The sequence below is a fragment of the Saccopteryx bilineata genome, chromosome 3 (genome assembly GCF_036850765.1).
Source record: "Saccopteryx bilineata isolate mSacBil1 chromosome 3, mSacBil1_pri_phased_curated, whole genome shotgun sequence".
Classification (NCBI taxonomy): Eukaryota; Metazoa; Chordata; class Mammalia; order Chiroptera; family Emballonuridae; genus Saccopteryx; species Saccopteryx bilineata.
In genome coordinates, this window is record NC_089492.1 from 261118208 (window position 1) to 261137783 (window position 19576).

General features: G+C 42.0%; 1 protein-coding gene across 9 annotated transcripts in view; it reads left to right on the plus strand.

Moving 5' to 3' along the window:
• The window catches only part of SCMH1 (Scm polycomb group protein homolog 1), a 167455-nt gene that overhangs the window by 138935 nt on the left and 8944 nt on the right, over nucleotides 1-19576 (plus strand). For all 9 annotated transcript variants that reach the window (XM_066269491.1, XM_066269489.1, XM_066269494.1 and 6 more), the window contains 3 exons: nucleotides 8207-8407; nucleotides 10522-10725; nucleotides 19199-19393. In XM_066269491.1, the coding sequence (XP_066125588.1) occupies nucleotides 8207-8407; nucleotides 10522-10725; nucleotides 19199-19393 (600 nt within the window). The remainder of the gene's footprint in view (nucleotides 1-8206; nucleotides 8408-10521; nucleotides 10726-19198; nucleotides 19394-19576) is intronic.

Genomic DNA, 19576 nt, shown 5'->3' on the forward strand with positions numbered 1-19576 from the left:
TTAAAAATTATTTTCGGCATTTGTAGTAGTTTCATAGAAACCTCCATCCAGTCAGAAACACTCAAAGAAACTTGGGTATATAGTCTGTGAACTCAAGGTTGGGGAGCTGGGGCGGGCAGTGGGGTGGAGGCGGGGCCAGCACCAGGAGTTCCCTCGTTCAGTTTTTATTGCTCATCCTTTCCACTTCAGGGTGGTCATTCTTAGTGATTTCTAACAGAACCTTCCACCATTGCAATAATCTTGCCTCTGCTGAAAGTCACAGAATTAAGCCAAGGTCCAACTGGGGAGTGGTGACACAGTGATCAGTGAAAACTGCTACAGCCCGGCCAAGAGCAAGAAATGTATACAAAGTTAGTCCCCATTTTTCCTGGGTTATGAGATTCAGGCCAAGGAAGGGATGCCAGCTCAGTGACTGCCAGGAGAGATGGTCAGCTTTATTTAAATGGAATGGTGAGGCCTGGTCATGAAGCTCTCGCTGCTTGTGGGTCTTTTACATGCTGTTGAAAGGAAGCTAGGCACCTAAATGGTACCTAGAATAATGAGGGCTAAACCAAGCAGGTATACCAGCACTTAGGGGACATGTCTGAGATTTGAAGTCCTTTTCCTTTCTGAGCCTCAGTTTTCACATCTATACAATGATAAAATTAGTCCATGTTACCTTATATTCTCTTCAAATGGTAACAATAAGAGCTATCATAGCTTAAAAGCTATGATCCACATTGTATCCTTTTATTACCTTTTTTTTAACTGCACAACACTTTTTAAGATTTATTATATGCTCATAGTCTAAAGGAATAATAAGTCTACAATAATTATTACAAAACAAAACAAATAGACCTCCCTACTCCCCATCATTTACTGCTCACCAAAGCCCATCGTCTTTACTTTAGCTAATTCTTTTATTTATTTACCTTCATATATGATAACAGAATGTTTATACTGCTATTTTTTTAGCTTTAGGCATTTTTCAACTAACAACCCACTTTAGAAGATGAGGGTTTAACTCTTCTTAATCTTCTTGTTCCTTACCCACCCACATGTACTTCCCTGTACATGCACCCTATCATAATTTTGATTAGATTAAAATTCATTATTTTATTGTAGCTTGTTAAATATTATTCCCAGTTTAGCCATGTAGTGTACTATGATTACAATTCCTTTTGCACATTTTGTTGTCAGAGTAAATCTTGTCAATTTCTTTATTATGTGTTAACTTCATTATATACTAATAACTAATTCAACCTTAAACTATCTTACTACTGTATATGTCTCTCTTTATATTAAGGCACATTATATATTCTGTCCATTTTAAACTCTAAAAGACAGCTCTTCTGGAGCCTTCGGAATCTCTTGACATCCTCTTCACCATCTTTTGTATTATCCTCAGTTTACTACTTCCCATGTCTTTGTTTCGCACATAAATCATTCTTAGATTTACATCTTTAGTTTTGTATGAAACCTGTTTATCCTCTTTGAAGCTTCTTTTCATACCCAGTGTTCTGAAATTTCACCTAAAATGAGTACTTTTACCTACCATGCTGAACACTTAGTATTCCCATTCCATTCTTGAGTTTCTTGAAATTTTCTTAAATTCTTCCATCAGTGATTTTTTTCTGGTTTTTCTTTATTCGCTGTTTCTGACATACATGTTATTCAGACGTTGAACCTCTTGAACTCCTCTCTAATATTCTTAACCCTTTTTATATTCTTAGTCCTAATCTCTTTGTCTTTTGCTCAACTTTCTTTAAGCTTTCCTCAACTATATCTTCCAACTTTATATTGGGTTTTTTGTTTCTGACATCTTACTTTTTAAAGTATCATTATTTATTATTCTAGTAGCATTTTCCAGAGAGTGTATGGTGGAAAACTAGTCCTGCAAAATGCTCTGCATAAAAGGATTCTACATACATTTAGAAATTTGGTCACATACAATTAGGAAATGCTTATATTCTGCTTCCCTAGTCTTGAATACTTGCACCTGCTATGAAGAGCTTTTTTTTTTTTCTGAAATGTTTACTGGACTACTTTTATTAGGTTATTGCAAAATTGAGCAGTGGATATAGAAATGTTTTCCCATATTCCCATGGCTCCCCTACACACATATCCTTCTCCATTATCATCATCCCTCACAAGAGCAGTACATTTGCTTCAGTTGAAGAACTACATTGAAATATCATTATCAGCCAAAGTCCATAGTTTACTTTAGGGTTCTCGCATGGTGTACATTCTGTAGATTTCAACAAACGTATAATGGCATGTATTCACCATTATAGGGTCCGCTTATGTGCAGATTTTTTTCAATAAATATACAGTTGGCCCTCCATATCTATTTTGCATCCACAGATTCAACCAACCACATTATCAAAACTATATTTTCCATGGATTTTTGCTACACGGGTGTCAGCACTCCTAACGCCCACATGATTCAAGGATCATTCATATTTCTTTCCTGGATTGTGACTTCGCTGTTGTATCTAAAAAGTCATTGCCATACACAAAGTCATCTTGGTTTTCTCCTGTGTTATCTTATAGATGTTGTTATTCTTTCCCCATTGACTTGAGAGTGGGGTGGAGAAAGTTAGAGAGAAAGAGAAAAGCATCAACTCACTATTGCACTTAGTTGTGCACTCATTGATTCCCTCTCATATACATGACTGGAGATCAAACCCGTGACCTCGCTCTCTGGGACGATGCTTTATCCACTAAGCCACCTGACCAGGGTTCTTCTAGGAGTTTTATAGAATTGAATTTTACATTTAGGTTTGTAATGTATTTTAAGTTAATTTTTGTGACAGATGTAAGGTCTGTCTAGATTCATTTTTTTGCAAGTACACCATTTGTTGAAAAGATGATCTTTGTTCTATTGTATTGCCTTTGCTCTTTTGTCAAAGATCAATTGACTATATTTATGTGGGACTATTTCTGGCCTCTCTGTTCTGTTACATTGTCTGTATTCTTTCATTAATGCCATACCATCTTGATTGCTGTAGCTTTATAGCAAGTCTTGAAGTTGAGAAGCATCAGTCTTTCAACTTTGTTATTTATTCTTCAGTATTATGTAAGCTGTCCTGGATCTTTTGCTGCTTTGTATAAATTTTAATTTGGTTAGCAATAGCCACAAAATATACTGCTCACAAAAATTAGGGGATATTTCAAAATGAAGTGATAAAATATCCCCTAATTTCTGTGAGCAGTATAGCTTGCTAAAGTTTTGATTGGGATTACATTGAATCTATAGATCAAGTTGGTAAGAACTGACATCTTGACAATAATGAGTCTTCCTATCCATAAACTTGGGATATCTCTCCATTTATTTAATTCTTTTTTATTTTGTTCATCAGTTCTGTAGTTTTCCTCATACAAATTTTATAAACATTTTGTTATATTTATAACTTTCATTTTTGGAGGTGCTAACATGGTATTGTGTTTTTAATTTCAAAAATTGTTCATTACTTTAGTATATTAAAGTGTATTAACCTGCATATGAAAATCTTGCTATAATTGTTTATTAGTTCTAGGAATATTTTCTATCTTTCACATCCTCTACGTATACAATTTGGGCATCTATGAACAAGGAAAATTTTATTTCTTCCTTCCCAATCTGTTTACCTTTTTTTATTTTATTAGTTAGGACTTCCAGTGCAATGTTGAAAAGTTATGATAAGAGGGAGCATCCTTTTACCTTGTTCCTGATGTTAGTGGAAAAGCTTCCAGTTTCTCCTCATTAAGCATGAGGTTAGCTGTAGGGTTTTTGTAGATGTTCTTTATCAAGTTGAGACAGTTCCCATCTATTTCTAATTTGCTAAGAGAGTCTACCATGAATTGGACTTGGATTTTTGTCAAATGGTTTTTCTGCATCTATTGTTATAATCCTGTGATAGTTCTTCTTTAGCCTGTTGATGTGATGAATCACATTAATTTATTTTTTTAATATTAAACCTGCCTGGCATCCTGTGATAGATTCCATTTGGTTATCATGTATAGTTTTTTTATATATTGTTAGATTTAATTTGCTAATATTTTGTTGAGGATTTTTGCATCTATGTTCATGAGTGATGTTGGTCTCTAATTTCCTTTTCTTGTAATGTCTATTAAACAAAATTTAACAGTAAATTTGAAGATCTAATTGGCTTTATGAAATGATTTATGAATCAGACAGCATCTCATCTAGCAAATAGAGAGATACTCTGAAGGGAATACAAGATGGAAGGTTTTTATAGAAAAAAAATGGGACACAGAAGTCATCAGCAAGAGAAAAATGAAAGTTCATTGGAGGAAACGAAGAGTTCAGGTAACTAGGGTCCCTGTTGGCTGGGCTGCAGCGTTTCCATTGGCTGGGCTTGTTGCTGGTCAAGAGGAAAATCCTACTTTTTGCTACTGAAGAACTGCAGTAGCTATATTTTCTGTTTGGGAGCACAAGATAAGTTCCTTCCTACTGGGGTCTGTTACTGATGTCTTCCTGTTTGGAATAACTGGCACCTTTCTGTTTGGGGTAATTGACCAGGGAGTGGTATGGCCAGAGCTCCCTCTACAGGCCTTTCCAAATCCAGTTGTATTTGTGGTTTCCTTCATCAGTTTTCATATCTTTGGTTTTAGTTTTAGGGAATGCTGGCCTCATAGAATGACTTAAGGAGTATTCTCTGTGTTTTCTGAAAGAGATTATAGAAAATTGTAAAATATATTTCTTAAATGTTTGTTAGTATTCACTAGTGAATTCATCTATGCCAGCTGCTTTCTATTTTGGAAGGTTATTGATTGATTTAAATTCTTTAGTGTATATAGATAGATAGATAGATAGATAGATATAGATATAGATTCATATTGTCTTTTTCTTCTTTTCTAAGGTTTGACACATTGTGTCTTTCACAGAATTAGTCCATTTCATATAGATATGAAATTTTGGGGTATAGAATTATTCATAGCATTTCTTTATTATGTTGTTAATGATCATGGATCTATAGTGACATCCCCTTTTTTTCCTGATATTAGTGACTTGTATCATCTCTCTCTCTCTCTTTTTATGTAGGCTGCCTAAAGGTTTGTCAATTTCACTGATCTTTACAAAGAAGGAGCTTTTGGTTTTATTGATTTTTCTCTGTTGACTTACTGTTTTCAATTTCATTGATTTCGGCTAATTTTTTTAAATTTCTTTTCTTCTGCTTACTTTGGATTTAATTTACTCTTCTTTTTTTTATTTTCCCAAAGTGGAAGCTTAGACTATTGACTTTATATCTTCTTTTCTAATATATGCATTTAATGTATAAATTTCTCTCTACTGCTTTTGCTGCAACCCACAATGTATTTTTATTATTATTAAAATGTTTTTAAATTTCTGTTGAGAGTTTTTTTTTATTTTTTTAATCCATGTGTTATATAGAAGTACGTTGTTTAATCTCCACTTATTTAGGGATTTTTTTTTTTACCTGTCTCTCTGTTTCTGATTTTTTGTTTAATTCCATTGTGGTCTAAGAGCAGACATATGATTTCTATTCTTTTTAATTTGTTAATATGTAGTTATGGCCCAGAATATGGTCTGTCTTGGTGAATGTTTCATGTGAGTTTGAGAAGAATGTGTGTTCTGCTGTTGTTGTGTGAAATAGTTTGTAGATATCTATATTTCCAGTTGATTGATGGTGCTATTGAGTTTAACAGTGTTCCTACTGATTTTCTGCCTGTTGGATCTGTCCATTTCTGATAAAGGGATGTTACAGTCTCCAACTCTAAGAGTGGATTTATCTATTTCTCCTTGAAGTTTTATCAGTTTTTGCCTCCCATATTTTGATGCTCTGTTAGGTGCATGTACAGTAAAGATTAATATGTCTTCTTAGATAATTGACCTCTATATTTTACATAATGCTCCTATTTACCTATGATAACTTTCCTTGCTCCAAAATCTGTTTAAGCTCCTAGAGGTAAAACTCAAAAAAGTGCAGAGACTCCCCTCCACATGACTGGGCCCCTGGAGTTTTTAACTCTCAGACTTGTCCACACTGAGCATCCATCAATTCATCAATTACAGTTCAGATTATTCTACTTTGGCTCTGGTTCCCATGGAGGTTTCTGCTCTAGTACATTGTGATTCTCTGTGCCTATCTGTCTTTCCAAATTTGAGGGACAGAAGTTTGCCCTGTGACCTCACTTCTCTGATGGACCTAAAAAGGACTGTTGATTTATTTAGTTTGTTCAGGTTTTTATTTATTGTTAGTATGAAGTGGGTACTTCATATTCCTTATATGCTGTACCCTTATCTGAATTTTTTTTATAGCCTCCAATTCTGATATCATGGATGCAGTAGGAAAAAAAACAGTGAAAGGAAGCCAGATGGCACTTGCATTATTTTGTCTAGAATCACCTTAGCTATTTTGTTGAGTTTATCAGGTACATTTCCTATTTCCATGTTACTTCAAGTGACAGTTCTAACATTTCATCACCACCTAATAAGTGTCCCCTATCCTCTATCTTCCAATAAGGTTTTTTTCACTTTTTTTTCAGCCCTCGCTGACAGCCTTTGCAACGCTCTCTTTGTGGCTCTTTCTGCTTCTTTCTGCTGCCCAGTCCCAAAGTCAGTATTGTATTGTCAGGCTTTTGTTACTCTAGCACCCTATTTGTGGTACTACAGTCTGTTCCAGTAATCTTTTGCTATATAACAAACCAATACGAAACTTGATGGCTGAAAACAACAGTGTGGGCAGGGCTAAGTGGCAACAGCTTGTCTCTGTTCCGTGGTCTCAGCTGTGGCAGCCTGACTGGGGCTGGAGGATTACTCCCACCATGTGCTGACCAGTGAGTTCTGGCTGTTAGTTGCTCTCCACGTGGACCTCACTAGAGAGTGGTTTTGCCTCCTCCCACATGGCAGTCAATGTCCCAAGACACAGGAAGTGGAAATTGCTAGTTTTTTTTAAGCTATAGGCCCAGAAACTGGCACGCTGTCATTTCCACTATAGTCTGTTAGGCAGGTATCACAGAGATTGATATAAGCTGTCTCAAAGAATTTGGGGACCATGTTTTAAAACTGCCACATTCTTCTAAGGGTTTCATCATTTCAGTAGGTTTTAGGAGAAAACATAGTTAAAATAAATTAAGTATTTATTTTAATTTATCACCTTCCACATCCTTCTTCCCTTTTCTATTTTCTATTTTCGTCTCTCCACCTTGCTTCCCCTTAGAATTACAACGATAGAAGTGGGAGAGTCCTCAAAGGGCATCTGGCTCAGCCCCCTCACTTCACAGACGGCCAACACAAGGCTCAAAAAAGACATCAGTTCATCCACAGCCCACGCAGCATTGCTCGTATCTTTTGTGCCTTTAATTACAAAGGCGACTTTTTGTGCTCCAACCCCTCCCGTTAGTGATCCATGACAGTGTGGTAAAGGAGAGGACCCCTACTGAAGTGGAGGCCTAGGAGGAAGACCAGCAGGGAGCATGTCACAGCTAAGCAGACTTTGGTGAGCCCTCTCCGGGGACCAGGAAGCAGCTCTGTTTAGGACTGCTCTTCCTCCTGTGCTCCCCTGTCCCCTGTCATCACAGTGCCCAGTGGAGGGCTGCAGTTAGAATGCCCAGCCAGTTGACAGGAGAAACCACTGAAACAAACAGATATCTAGATGGGACCGTCAAGCCCTTTTCGTGTTTTTCTTTATTCCATTTTTTTCTCTTTTTTCTACTTTCTTTGGACCTGAGTGTTGATGTAGAAGATAAAAAGGGAACTCCAACACCCAGAACAGAAAGCAAGGCAAGTGAACAGTCGTATGACCATTCTGAGTCCAAGGCTACACACCATACACACTCAAGCATACACACTAATATTGCTATGACCCCACAACTCTTTACACAGATAAGGTAAGATACACAAAGGATATGTGAGGCAACCAAGTACCAAAAGTGAAAGTACATATATATTTGGGAAATAGTTTAGATTTTCTTTTCAGTGCACAGAAGACAAAATACTAATGCTGTGCGTTGGCGTTTGGTCAGGCTGTTCTTCCAGCAGGCTGTGTTCCCAGAGTCTTTGGTCATGCAGCTTGGGCTGGCAGCAGCTGGGCACAGCCACCCTCTACCCCCTCCCGCAGTGTGTCACCAGCTAAGCAGCTGGGAGTCCTGCTCGGGACCAGAGTCCAGGGTACAAAAGGCAGAAGAGAGCACTGCTGTCTAACTTCTCTACCCCACGTACTCTGTAAGGCTTTTAAATTTAATACTTTGTCTCCTGCAGTTTGTATTTACTTGAACAAGAACGGCAGCACTGGACCCCACTTAGATAAGAAGAAGGTCCAGCAGCTCCCTGACCATTTTGGGCCAGCCCGCGCCTCTGTGGTGTTGCAGCAGGCTGTCCAGGCTTGCATCGACTGTGCTTACCACCAGAAAACCGTCTTCAGCTTCCTCAAACAGGGCCACGGTGGTGAGGTTATCTCAGGTAAGCTCCCTTGAGCTGGTATGGCTTCCTAGCCAGAGGGCCAGGCCTTCTCAACTGGCTAATATCTGACAAGGCCTCCCACTTCACCTGAAGGCTCTGAGGAAGTGTGAAGTATTCCCTTCCACAGAGAGTCCTCATTTTCAATGCCCAGAGGCCCTCTGAACCTTGTGCGTACCTCTGCCAAGTAGAATATCCACGTAGACTGTTTAGAGGCTTAATTGAGATTCTAAGCAGATGCCCCTACTGTCTGCCTACTTAGCTTCTCCATACAGAAAACATATGAGTGTGTTGCTTTAAAGACATCCCTGAAGATAGAAGAATCAAGAGGGGGCTGTATTATGGCTACAGGAGCATTTCTCCAGACTGCCACCCACCTGGTGTGAGGGAACCTGAACTCTTCTCTCATTGTTTTGATTCCTTAGCTTCCCAGTCCTGAGCCAGCCCTCATACATGGGAGCTGAACCTCAGGGCAGAGTGGGAAGAGGCATTCCTCTTTCTTTTCTGCTATGAGAATCTGAGTCAGCTGCACTGTGTTTTGTTGTTTTCATGAGAATATTTACTTTTTCTGCTGTGCCCCTTTTCTGTTTCAGTTTTTCTGGCTTTTGTTTTTTTGCAAGAGAGAGAGAAAGGAAGGGAGAGAGAGAGATGAGAAGCATCAACTCATAGTTGCAGCACTTTAGTTATTCATTGATTGCTTCTCATATGTGCCTTGACCAGGGGTCTCCAGCTGAGCCAGTGACCCCTTACTCAAGTCAAGGACCTTGGGTTTGATCCCACGCTCAAGCCGGCGACCCCATGCTCAAGCTATTGAGCTTGTGCTCAAGCCAGATGAGCCTACACTCAAAGCCTGCAACATCACAGTTTCACATCTGGGACCTCAGCATTCCAGGTCAACACTCTGTCCACTGCCACCACCGGTCAGGCTCTGTTTCAGTTTTCATAAGTACAAAACCCTATTCTTTACCCACTAAACCTATAATGACTTGACCTAAAGCCTTTCAGTCTGAACTGTATGCTCCTCCATAATCTCTTGCCCCTTTTTTCTAATGAGTTGCAATATCTAACCTCAGGGAGCAGCTGTCATGGAAAACCCCATAAATAATCCAATTATATTCTTTCAGCGAACATTTATTGAGCCCTTCCTATATGTCAGAGGTTATTGCCAGACACTGGCCGGGGGAGGGAGAGAAAGGAAGATAGGCTCGGACTCTGCCCTGGTGAAAAGGAAGAACATCCTACAGCTAACTGTGAGAGGTGTTGCAATAGAGGAGTATGTACAAGGTGGTGTGGGAGCCCAGACGAGGGAGTAGTTGGCTGAGTAGAGGATGGGGCGGGCAGGGAAGGAATTATTATAGAAGGCTGAGAACTGCCTGGAAAATCAAGCCTTGCTTTCCCTCGGAGGCCACTCCCCAGTGCCTGGTCTCCCTTGGCTCCTGTGCAGCTGTGTGCGGGGCACGGCCTCCACTGCCTCTCTTCAGCTGCGATGGCTGACACCTCCTGCAGGGGTCTTTCTCTGCCCCAGTGTCGGTTCCTGAGAGGCCCGTACCTCCATTTCCTGCTGTGCTCAGAGGCACATGCAAAGGCCTTTAGCTTTTTAAGGACGATACAGATAGTTTTTGATTAGAAATAGCTAGAGAGTAAAATCAAATGAGGCTTGGCATAGTTCCAAATGTTGCCAAAATTCTAGTGTCTTTATACAGATTGAATTGTATACCCACCATTGCTGGGTGTACCATCTCTTCTGCCCAGCAACTCTGTTCTTAGGCAGTTCTTATGGAAATAGTAACCTAAATGAACAGATTTCCTAGACATGGCCCAGCCAGCTGATGGAGCAGATAGAATTATGTTCACAGTTGTTTTCACAGGTTGAGTAAAATCATTCCAGAGCCCTGGGTGCAACAACAGACTTGGCCTGGCCACTCCCATTATTGCAAGCCCTTTGGAGTTGGAGGCAAAAACCAAACCCTCAAGGGAGGGAGGGAGGAAACCTGGGCACTGATTGCCTTTGTGTAACCAGGTAAGCCTGCGGCAAGCCGTGGGCTGGACTCTTCCTGCCCCGTGCTGCACGGCATTGCCCGGCTAATGCGCTCAACCCTGTTCCCTCCACTCCACAGCCGTGTTTGACCGGGAACAGCACACCCTCAACCTCCCAGCAGTCAACAGCATCACCTACGTCCTTCGCTTCCTGGAGAAACTCTGCCACAACCTTCGCAGTGACAATCTGTTTGGCAACCAGCCCTTTACACAGACTCACTTACCACTCACCTCCACAGAGTACAGCCACAGCCACAGCCACAGCCACGACAGGTACCTACCAGGTAGGAGTTGGGACGGAGTCTGGGCTAAGAAAGGGGGCAGGGCTGGTAGCAGCACCAGCATCGGCCCAGGGTCAGCCCTCAGACCTACTAGCCTGGCACCTGTTATCCAGAGGTCAGGTTTTCTGTCCCTAACCTTTGCCACATCTGGGACTTTTTGGTCTCCTTTCATCTTTGCTCTTTTCAGGATTTTGTGCCCTCTCTCTAGGATGAACCTTCTTTCCTCTGGATTTTTATCCTTCGAGAAAGGTGGTTCACGAGTCCCCTACTGAGCTCCAGACAGCATGTGGAGCCACTGTGAAGTCAGTGCGTCTCCAGTGCAGGTCTGGCAGCAGAGGCCTACCACAGACCTCCCCTGCCAGCAGGAAGGCTTAGTCTTCTCAAGCTACAGATTGAGAAATGTGCTCCCTGGTGATTGGCCATCCACTCTTTCCTTTGGCACGGGGCCCTAACTCCTCCAGCACTGCCAGTCTAGCAAGTCAATTCAAGTTCCTGCTGTTTCTAACTAGGCTGGAAAATAACTTTCTTAGTTAACATACCAGACCCACAACGGGAGAGCAGATGCCACGTGGCCGGATCAGTGACTAAGCACTTCCGAGAGGGGTTAAACTAGAGTGAATGGAACGCGGCATCTCTAATCTGGAGCCCAGGACACAGACGACAGGGAGGGAAAGCTCACGCTAAACATAGCGAGGTAGGTCATTGTTGAGAGAGGGAGGCAAGGCCCTTTAAAGAAGTCCTGTGGACTTTTTCCTGGCCAGAGGAACAGAGAGGCGGTGCCATCAGTCTCAGGGTTGTGCTGTCTGTTATGTGGGAGCATGTAAGTCTGACCTTCTATACAGGTCTTGTTCCCACACCACCTTCCCTGTAGCCTTTTTATCATTGTGTTAACAGACTCACTTCTGATCAGAATGCCACTGATGGAGAATGTGCTCAGGGAAGTGACTACTCACCAGCCCCAGCCACCACCACCCCTGTATTTTTGTACCCAAATGAGCATTGCTTACATAACTTTTAAAAATATACTTGACTTTCAAATACTGTTTGTGGGGACCAGACAATCTGGTCCCTGCAGATATACTTGTGACACCCTCACTGATCCTTTTTCTCACCTAACCTGCTCTAGATTGCTTTCTTTCAGCATCAGACTCCCTGAGAATAGAAAAAAGGCATTGTCACTTACAGTTGGAATGTTCCACTGGGAGTCTGGGCTGGGCATGGTGAGTTGGTGCAGACAAAGGCAGGCTGTTAAATGTCCCCAGCTATTGGCATTGGGGAACTATAAGCTGCACTTCTGTAATGCAAGTTAGGCCTACCTGGGATTCTGAAAGAATGAATACATGGAGGGAATAGCATATCCCTGAGTATAGCTGCTAGTCTGAAGACAGATGTCTCAACTCTTTGAATTGAATAGCAACTCAGAATTCCTCAATGGAATAAGGTCATTACGCACTAAGAGAAGCATGCTGGTACCAGCACGCAGAGACTGGTAGGAGTGTGTATCATGGACCTGCAGTCACGAAGGTAGTTTGGGACCGGGGCATGACCTTTCCTGGGAGTTCTGTACCAGTTTGCATTTTTCTGATTCAACACTGATTCAGATAAGAGGAAGCAAGATTTAGCCACTCTTCCTTCTTGCCTCACCAAGAAAGAGACCAATACTGAGGTTATCACATTCTGCCATTGGCTGTCCCCCTTCCTTTTCCTCATTTTCAGACAGATTCAGCCAACTCTTTGCACCCTTTTGTGCTCTAACCTGTTTCTCAGAGTAGGTGCCCAGCAACTTGGCTGCTCTCACCCTAGTTTTTATTTGCTTCCCTGAAATGAGCATTTTAACTATGCCCAGACAAGTCAGAGCATTGCCTAGATTTCTGACTCTGTGCAACTTCACTTATCTTTTTTTCCCCTTCGCTTATCTTTTCTGCCGCCTTACTGAGGCTCTGCCCTACCTCTGGTGATTTACCATTTCCTGACCTTTTCTGACCAGTTACCCAGACCTCTGCCAAAGGACTTAATCTGGATAAGGGCGCCTTTTGCTTTGCCCTTTAGGTCTGCTGTTTATCACTCCTTCCCTTCTGCTTGGTTACACATTTCTACTAGTTCGACGTCTGAAGGTGCCAGCTGTTATCTAGGTACTTCCTGGAACTCTCTTCCCTACAGGCTTGTGTCCACACTATCCCACCCTGTCGGGTCTTGGCCTAACTGACCTTGACCTTGTGCTTCCAGGTAGCAGATAGTCACCAAATGCATATCTCACTAGGCTTCCTTACCTAAGTTGAAACTTAAACATTTCGTCTCCAACATTTTATTTTGAAATTTTTCAAATCTACAGAAAAGTTGTGCAAAAAGTACTATGAGAAACCATGTACTCTTCACCTGGATTTACCATTTAACTTTTTGCAATATTTACTTTATCCATTTCTCTAAGTATATATACATGTATATGTATCTTTACATTTTTTGTTTATTTTCTGAACCATTCGAGAGTTAACTACTGATAAGAGACTTGATCTTTAAATACTTTTGTATGTATCTCCTAAGAACAAGGAACATAATACTATTATCATATTCAATAAATTTAGCATTAATAAAATATACAATTGTTGACTCTTGAAACAATATGGGTTTGAATTTCACAGGTCCTCTTATCTGTGGATTTTTTTTCAATAAATACTGTATATGCATTTTTTCTTTCTTATGATTTTTTTTATCTTTTTCTTTTTCCTTATGATTTTTTTAATAACATTTTCATTTCTCTAGCTTATTTTATTGTAAGACCACAATGTATAATATATATAACATACAAAATCTGTGTTAATTGCCTCACCAGGCAGTAGCATAATGGATAGAGCATCGGCCTGGGATGCTGAGGACCCAGGTTCAAAACCCCAAGGTCTTCACCTTGAGCACAGGGGTCGCTGGCTTGAGCCCATAGGTCACTTGGCTTGAGCAGGGGGTCACTGGCTCAGCTGGAGGCCCCTAGTCAAAGCAATTGGTAAACAGCCATAACTATGAGTTGATGCTTCTCATCTCTCCCTTCCTGTCTGTCCCTCTCTCTGTCTCTGTCAAAAAAATTTTTTTAAGTTAAATGTGGGTTTTCAACTGCAGGGGTGGGGCACAGTAATGGGAGCCCCTAATCTCCACATTGTTCAAGGATCAACTGTAGCTGTTAAAGTCCACATTTAAATTATACAATTCTCCCAATAATGTTCTCTTTTTTCTTTTTGATAATAAAACATTTTATTTTTTAAATTTTCTTAATTTTATTTTTAAATTACAGTTTACAATCAATATTATTTTGTTTTAGTTTCAGGTGTACAGCAGTGTTTAGATGATATGCTTTCCAAAGTGAGCCCTCTGATATTTCCAGTACCCACCTGGCACCATACATAGTTATTACAATGTTATTGCTATTGTCCTCATGCTGTACTTTACATCCCTCTTCCAATCAAGTTCTTTATAGCTGTTTTTCCCCCAATCTAAGGTCCAGTGAAGGATCGCCCACTACATTTAGGTGTCTTCTCTTTAGTTTCCTTTTATTGAGAGCAGTTTTCCAGCCTTTTTTCCTACCTCCCATTACATGATATTGACGTTATGAAGAATCCAGGCCAGTTGTTTCAGTTTGAGATCATCAAACATTTATCAAATACTTACTCTTTGCCAGATTCTATCCTGGATGCTGGGGAGACAGAGGTAAGACAGACTCAATCCCTGCTCTGAAAGCATTCCCAGCTAAGAGCGGGAGCTGTAGGTAACTGTGCATGGTAAGAGCAAGGAACAGAGGTACTCGGGCCCCACCAGGAGTGATGAGCAAGAAGTGGGGTGAAGAAGATTCCAGGGATGGATTCCTGGGGAAGTGGCAGGGGAAGCAATGTCAGATCACAGCTACACACAGTTAGATCAAGTAAGAGGTTTGTGAAGATTGAGAGGGAGTTCCTTCTGGCCCTCTACAAGACAGAAGATAGCATTAGTTTAGCTGGTCCCAGTGAATATTCATTTTAGCTGTAATTGAAATCCACCCAGCAATTAGTGTCTAGGCCTGCTGCTGTGTAATTGTCCAGGTTTCTCTCTGCGGGAGGAAGTAGTTCATTTGCCCCATGACAATGAGTTCTTGTGCCTGTCTTTCTGGGTGCCATCCAGGTTTTCCGGGCTAGTTATAAAGTAGTTCTCCAAATGCCCAGTGACTAGAACCAAATAAGCACTGTGAAATCTTTAGAATGCCCTTGTCTCCCCACACAAGGTTTCCTCATAGAACTGTCAGAGTTTTAAGATAACTCAGATTTTCATATTTAATTGAAACTATTGATTCCATTATTCAGTCAGTCAGTCAACCCAGTATCTATTGACTACATCAGGGGTCGGGAACCTTTTTGGCTGAGAGAGCCATGAATGCCACATATTTTAAAATGTAATTCCGTGAGAGCCATACAATGACCCATGTACCTTAGGCATTATCTAATAAAAATTTGATGTTGTCCCGGAGGACAGCCGTGATTGGCTCTAGCCACCTGCAACCATGAACATGAGCGGTAGGAAATGAATGGATTGTAATATATGAGAATGTTTTATATTTTTAACATTATTTTTTTTATTAAAGATTAGCCATCAAAAGAGCCACATCTGGCTCACGAGCCATAGGTTCCAACCCCTGGACTACATGATGCCAAGCTCTGATTTACAAACTAAGGATTTTATTGTAAACTAGGAGTCAAGGTCCTTAATGCCCAGAGTATACAGCCTGGTAAAGAATACTAACAAATAAGCAAACAATTAATTCATGGTGATGAGTACTTCGATTGATTTTTTATGTAAGAGCGAGAGACATCAATTTGTAGTTTCACTTATTTATGCATTCTTTGGTTGATTCTTGTATGTGCTCTGACCAGGGATCGAACCTGCAACCTTGGCATATCAGGACAACGCTCTAACTGAGCTACCCAGCCAGGGTTATGATGAGTACTTTAATTGGACAAATTTAAAGTTCAAAAGTTCAAACCAAGTATGTCAGGTAAGATTTTTCCAGAAAAAAAAATGACACCTAAGTTTGGACCTGAAGGAGTGAGGACCCAAAGAGATGGAGGAGAGGAATGATGAAGAATGTTCTTGTTGACTAAGTAGCATGTGAGAATGAGGGGCAAGAGGACACACGGCCTGTGTCAGAGGAAGAGAATGTCCAGTACAGCTAGAATACAAGGAGAAGAGAAGAGGGTGAGAGGTGAGGCTGGAGTGGCAGGCAGAGGCCCAGTCAGGAAGGCCTGCTTGACCGTGGTACAGACTTCTCCATGTGTTCCAGAAAGCTCACTCAGGATACTTTGTGGGAGAATGGCTTGGAATGCAGCAAGACAGAAGAATGAAAACTAGTTGGAGATTTTTGCAGAACTCTGCAAGTCCTCCTAGATTTGGGGATTTTTCCATTCATTTGATATCCAAATCTAGATAAATAAAATGAACCCCTTCCCACATAACCCAGATAAGGTCACATTTTCCTGGTAGTTGCTCATACTTCTCGCTGTCAATTCCTGGTTCTGACTCAGTTCTTAATTCCTTTCTCTGGCAACTCCCGTAGCTGGTGGTCTCTCTCTCTACAGCCCTTTGCCCCAGATATTTGATCCAGTTCCTCATCCTTCCTTGATTCAGTTTCTTGAATCTCAGAAGCAGAAAGTGCTAAAGAGATGATCTCCTGTGTAGCCCAACAGACAAGAGTGGTCATCTGACTTCTGCTTAAATAATCCTGATAGCTTGCTCACCATCGCCTTTGGCAATTAGTTTTACTGTTAAGACACTTCTTATTCCCAAAATGCCTCCCTTTTTAGATGAAATTACCTTCTTATAACTCCTGCCCACTGTTCTACTTTATGCCTTCCAGAATAGCAGATCTGCCTCCAGTTCTCTTCCCATCCCATGACTGCCGTTAGGGTTTTGGTCTCCTCTGACCTTTCTACAATCTGTAGATTCCCAGGTTTTTTCTTGTTTGCCTCTCACTAGCATTCCGGTCACCCTTCACTGGGAACTCTAGTTTTTAAGGTCAGCCTTGACATACGATACTCAGAAAAGATCTGCCACTCACTAAAAATAAATGCATAAGGGCAAGGTCTTTAGCTGTGTGTTTACCTCTGCATATCCCGTAACTAGCAAAGTGGCTTGCAAGCAGAGTGCTCAACAAATTTTTGTTGAGTGAATGAATGCGCTCCCTCCTGTGCTGGCTGTCCTCCTGTTTCCAGCATATCAACAACAAATTTAATTTACATTGACCTTAGAGGTTAGTGGTTTTCATCTTCATGTTGTAGCCAGACAAACTGAAGCCCAGATAAAAGGCAATGATTGTTGAATAATGATTGTGTTAGAAATGGAACTTGAGTCTTCCAGCTCCAATTTTAGATCCCTAGGCCAGTGGTTTCAAAGTTTAACAGTAAAACTTCTTTTCTGCAAAGGTAAGATTATATGAAACTCAGGTATATAAAAGTTAAACCACAGCTCTTTTGATAGAAACCGAGATGAGACCCAGAGCCCTGTTTCCTTGGCCTCCCTCTGAGGCCCGGGGCTCTGTAGAGCACAGCTTGAAAGCACTGTGGTCTTCTGCCCTGCCATTTACTAGTGAAGGCAGCCAGGGTTCACAGATTGGCCATCCCCAGACTAGGAACCCCCAGAGACTAGGCTATGATTTTTCTTCCGCATCTGGCCTTGCTTAGTCCAGGTGCCATCAGTCCGGATTTTTAGGCCCCTCAACTCAGAATTCAGATTTCAGTTACTATACTTAGCATTGCTGAGAGGAAAAGACATTTACTGATTTGCATCAGCATCTGGTGAGCCCCAGGCATTGTCATCATAATTATTTTTCACATCTGTTAGCTCTTGTGAAGCAGCTGTGGTATTGTCCCAGTCTTTACTGAGTAAAACCAGAACTAGAAAGGTGACGTTAGGCTGCTGATAAATGCAGAAATTCAACTTTATCTCTTTCTTGAGCTGCTGCAGGGAATGTAGGTTTGCCACTAGCTCTGAATGAAGTCTCCAATAACAGCTCTCCACCTTTGTGAAGTCCATCCCATTTCATTTCCTCATTTGATGTTCTCAGCATAACAAAGGGTGAGTTTTCCCCATTTAACAGATGAAGAAACCGATTCTCAGAGAAGACAAGCAACTTGCCTGGGACCACACACCTAGTTAAAGGCAAGAGCTGAAGTGTAGGACTCAGGCCTCATGTTTTCCAGATTGTTCCCGTTCTTGTCTAAAGCAGGACGATGCTATAGTCATCTCTCCTGGAAAATAGGAATCTGGGATCTCGCCTGCAGAATGGGAGTGAATGTGGTTTAGGTATCCCGGGGCCTCAGACTTCTTTCTTCAGAGTCATTTCTAGGGGAGGGCTTCATCAGCTAAATTCCCTGAGATGAGGGTGAAATCTGTCTCCTGCTAGATTTGACTCTAAGCCCATGGTTACCAAGAAATTTTAGGTGAGTAGCAGAAAGCAGTCCTAAAATCCTAAACTCTTGCACAAAGGTATTATTGTATGCCAGATAATGTGTTTGAATTTAGTGTTTATCAGAGGCCCTCAATGAATCACAAGCATTATCTAAGAAAAACCACAGAGGAGAGTGATACATACCCGTACCCAAGACCTCAGCCCCCATAAGCAGAGAATGCTGTGGCCAGGGCAGATGAACTGTTTTAGTATGTGCAGAACCCAGTCATGAGACAGCCTGCTTCAGCTTCTGCAGGGCAGTGATTAGGGGCTACTGCCTGGTTTTGGGCCACGGCCTGGGTGCAGAAAGGTCAGGACGAGATTCCCTTTACAAAGCTTTCATAGCCACTTCCTTTTGATATTTACAAGCCCCTTAGAAGAAAGGAACTTCCATTTTATAGCTAAGGAGACTGAGGTTCTGAGGGAAGCCCTTTGCCTGCTGAGGGTCAGAGTCAATCCTAACCCAGATTTCGGTCCCATGCCTACATTCTCACCACTGTCCAATCCAGCATCCTTGGAAGGTTCCTATAGAACAAGACAAATACGAAAGGATGGGAGGGGGACGTAGGAGCATATCCTTTGCAGACAGCCTGCCACCAGGCATCGAGAAACATTTCTGAGACATGCTGCAGTGCCCTCTTCAGCAAGCGTGTCTCTTCTCCAGCGCCCTGGTTCTCTGCTCCAGCATCTTGTGTGCAAGGCAGCCTCTCCTTATTTTTTTTAAGGTTCTCCTTATCCAGAAAAAGCATAAGACATCCAGACCAAAAGAAACCTCAAAGACTTTCTTGTCTAAGAATAAGTCTCTAAGGAAATCCAAGTCCCAAGAGCAGCACTGGGCTTGACTAAGGCCACCTGGTGAGAGCCAGAGCCATGACTGGCTCACAGGCCTCCAGAGGGAGGCCCAGCAGGACTTCCTGTTTCACTGCCTCTTGCTCCACCCAAACAGGTACCCGGGAGCCAGCACCCCAGCAGTCCTTCTAGGCAAGTCCCAGCTCTCACTCTGGTTTTACTGTTTTCCAGGTGAAACCTTTGTCCTGGGGAATAGCCTGGCCCGGTCCCTGGAGCCACACTCAGACTCAATGGACTCTCCCTTGAATCCCACCAACCTTGTCAACACCTCCCAGAATCTTCGACCCTCTGGGTACCGGCCTTTGCTTCCATCCTGTGGCCTGCCACTGAGCACCGCCTCAGCCGTGCGTAGACTGTGCTCCCGGGGTAAGCTGCCAGTGTTCTGGCCCTCCTGCCCGCCCTCTCGTCCCTTCCCTCCTTTCTTCCTGAGCTCTGGGAGGCCAGAAAGGACTAGCTCTGCTGCCCTCTGCCTGGTGGCTGGACTGGGGTCTGGGCTTACCCTTGTGCCTGGGGAGGCGCCTGGGAGGCACCTGAAGCTCTGGGATTGGC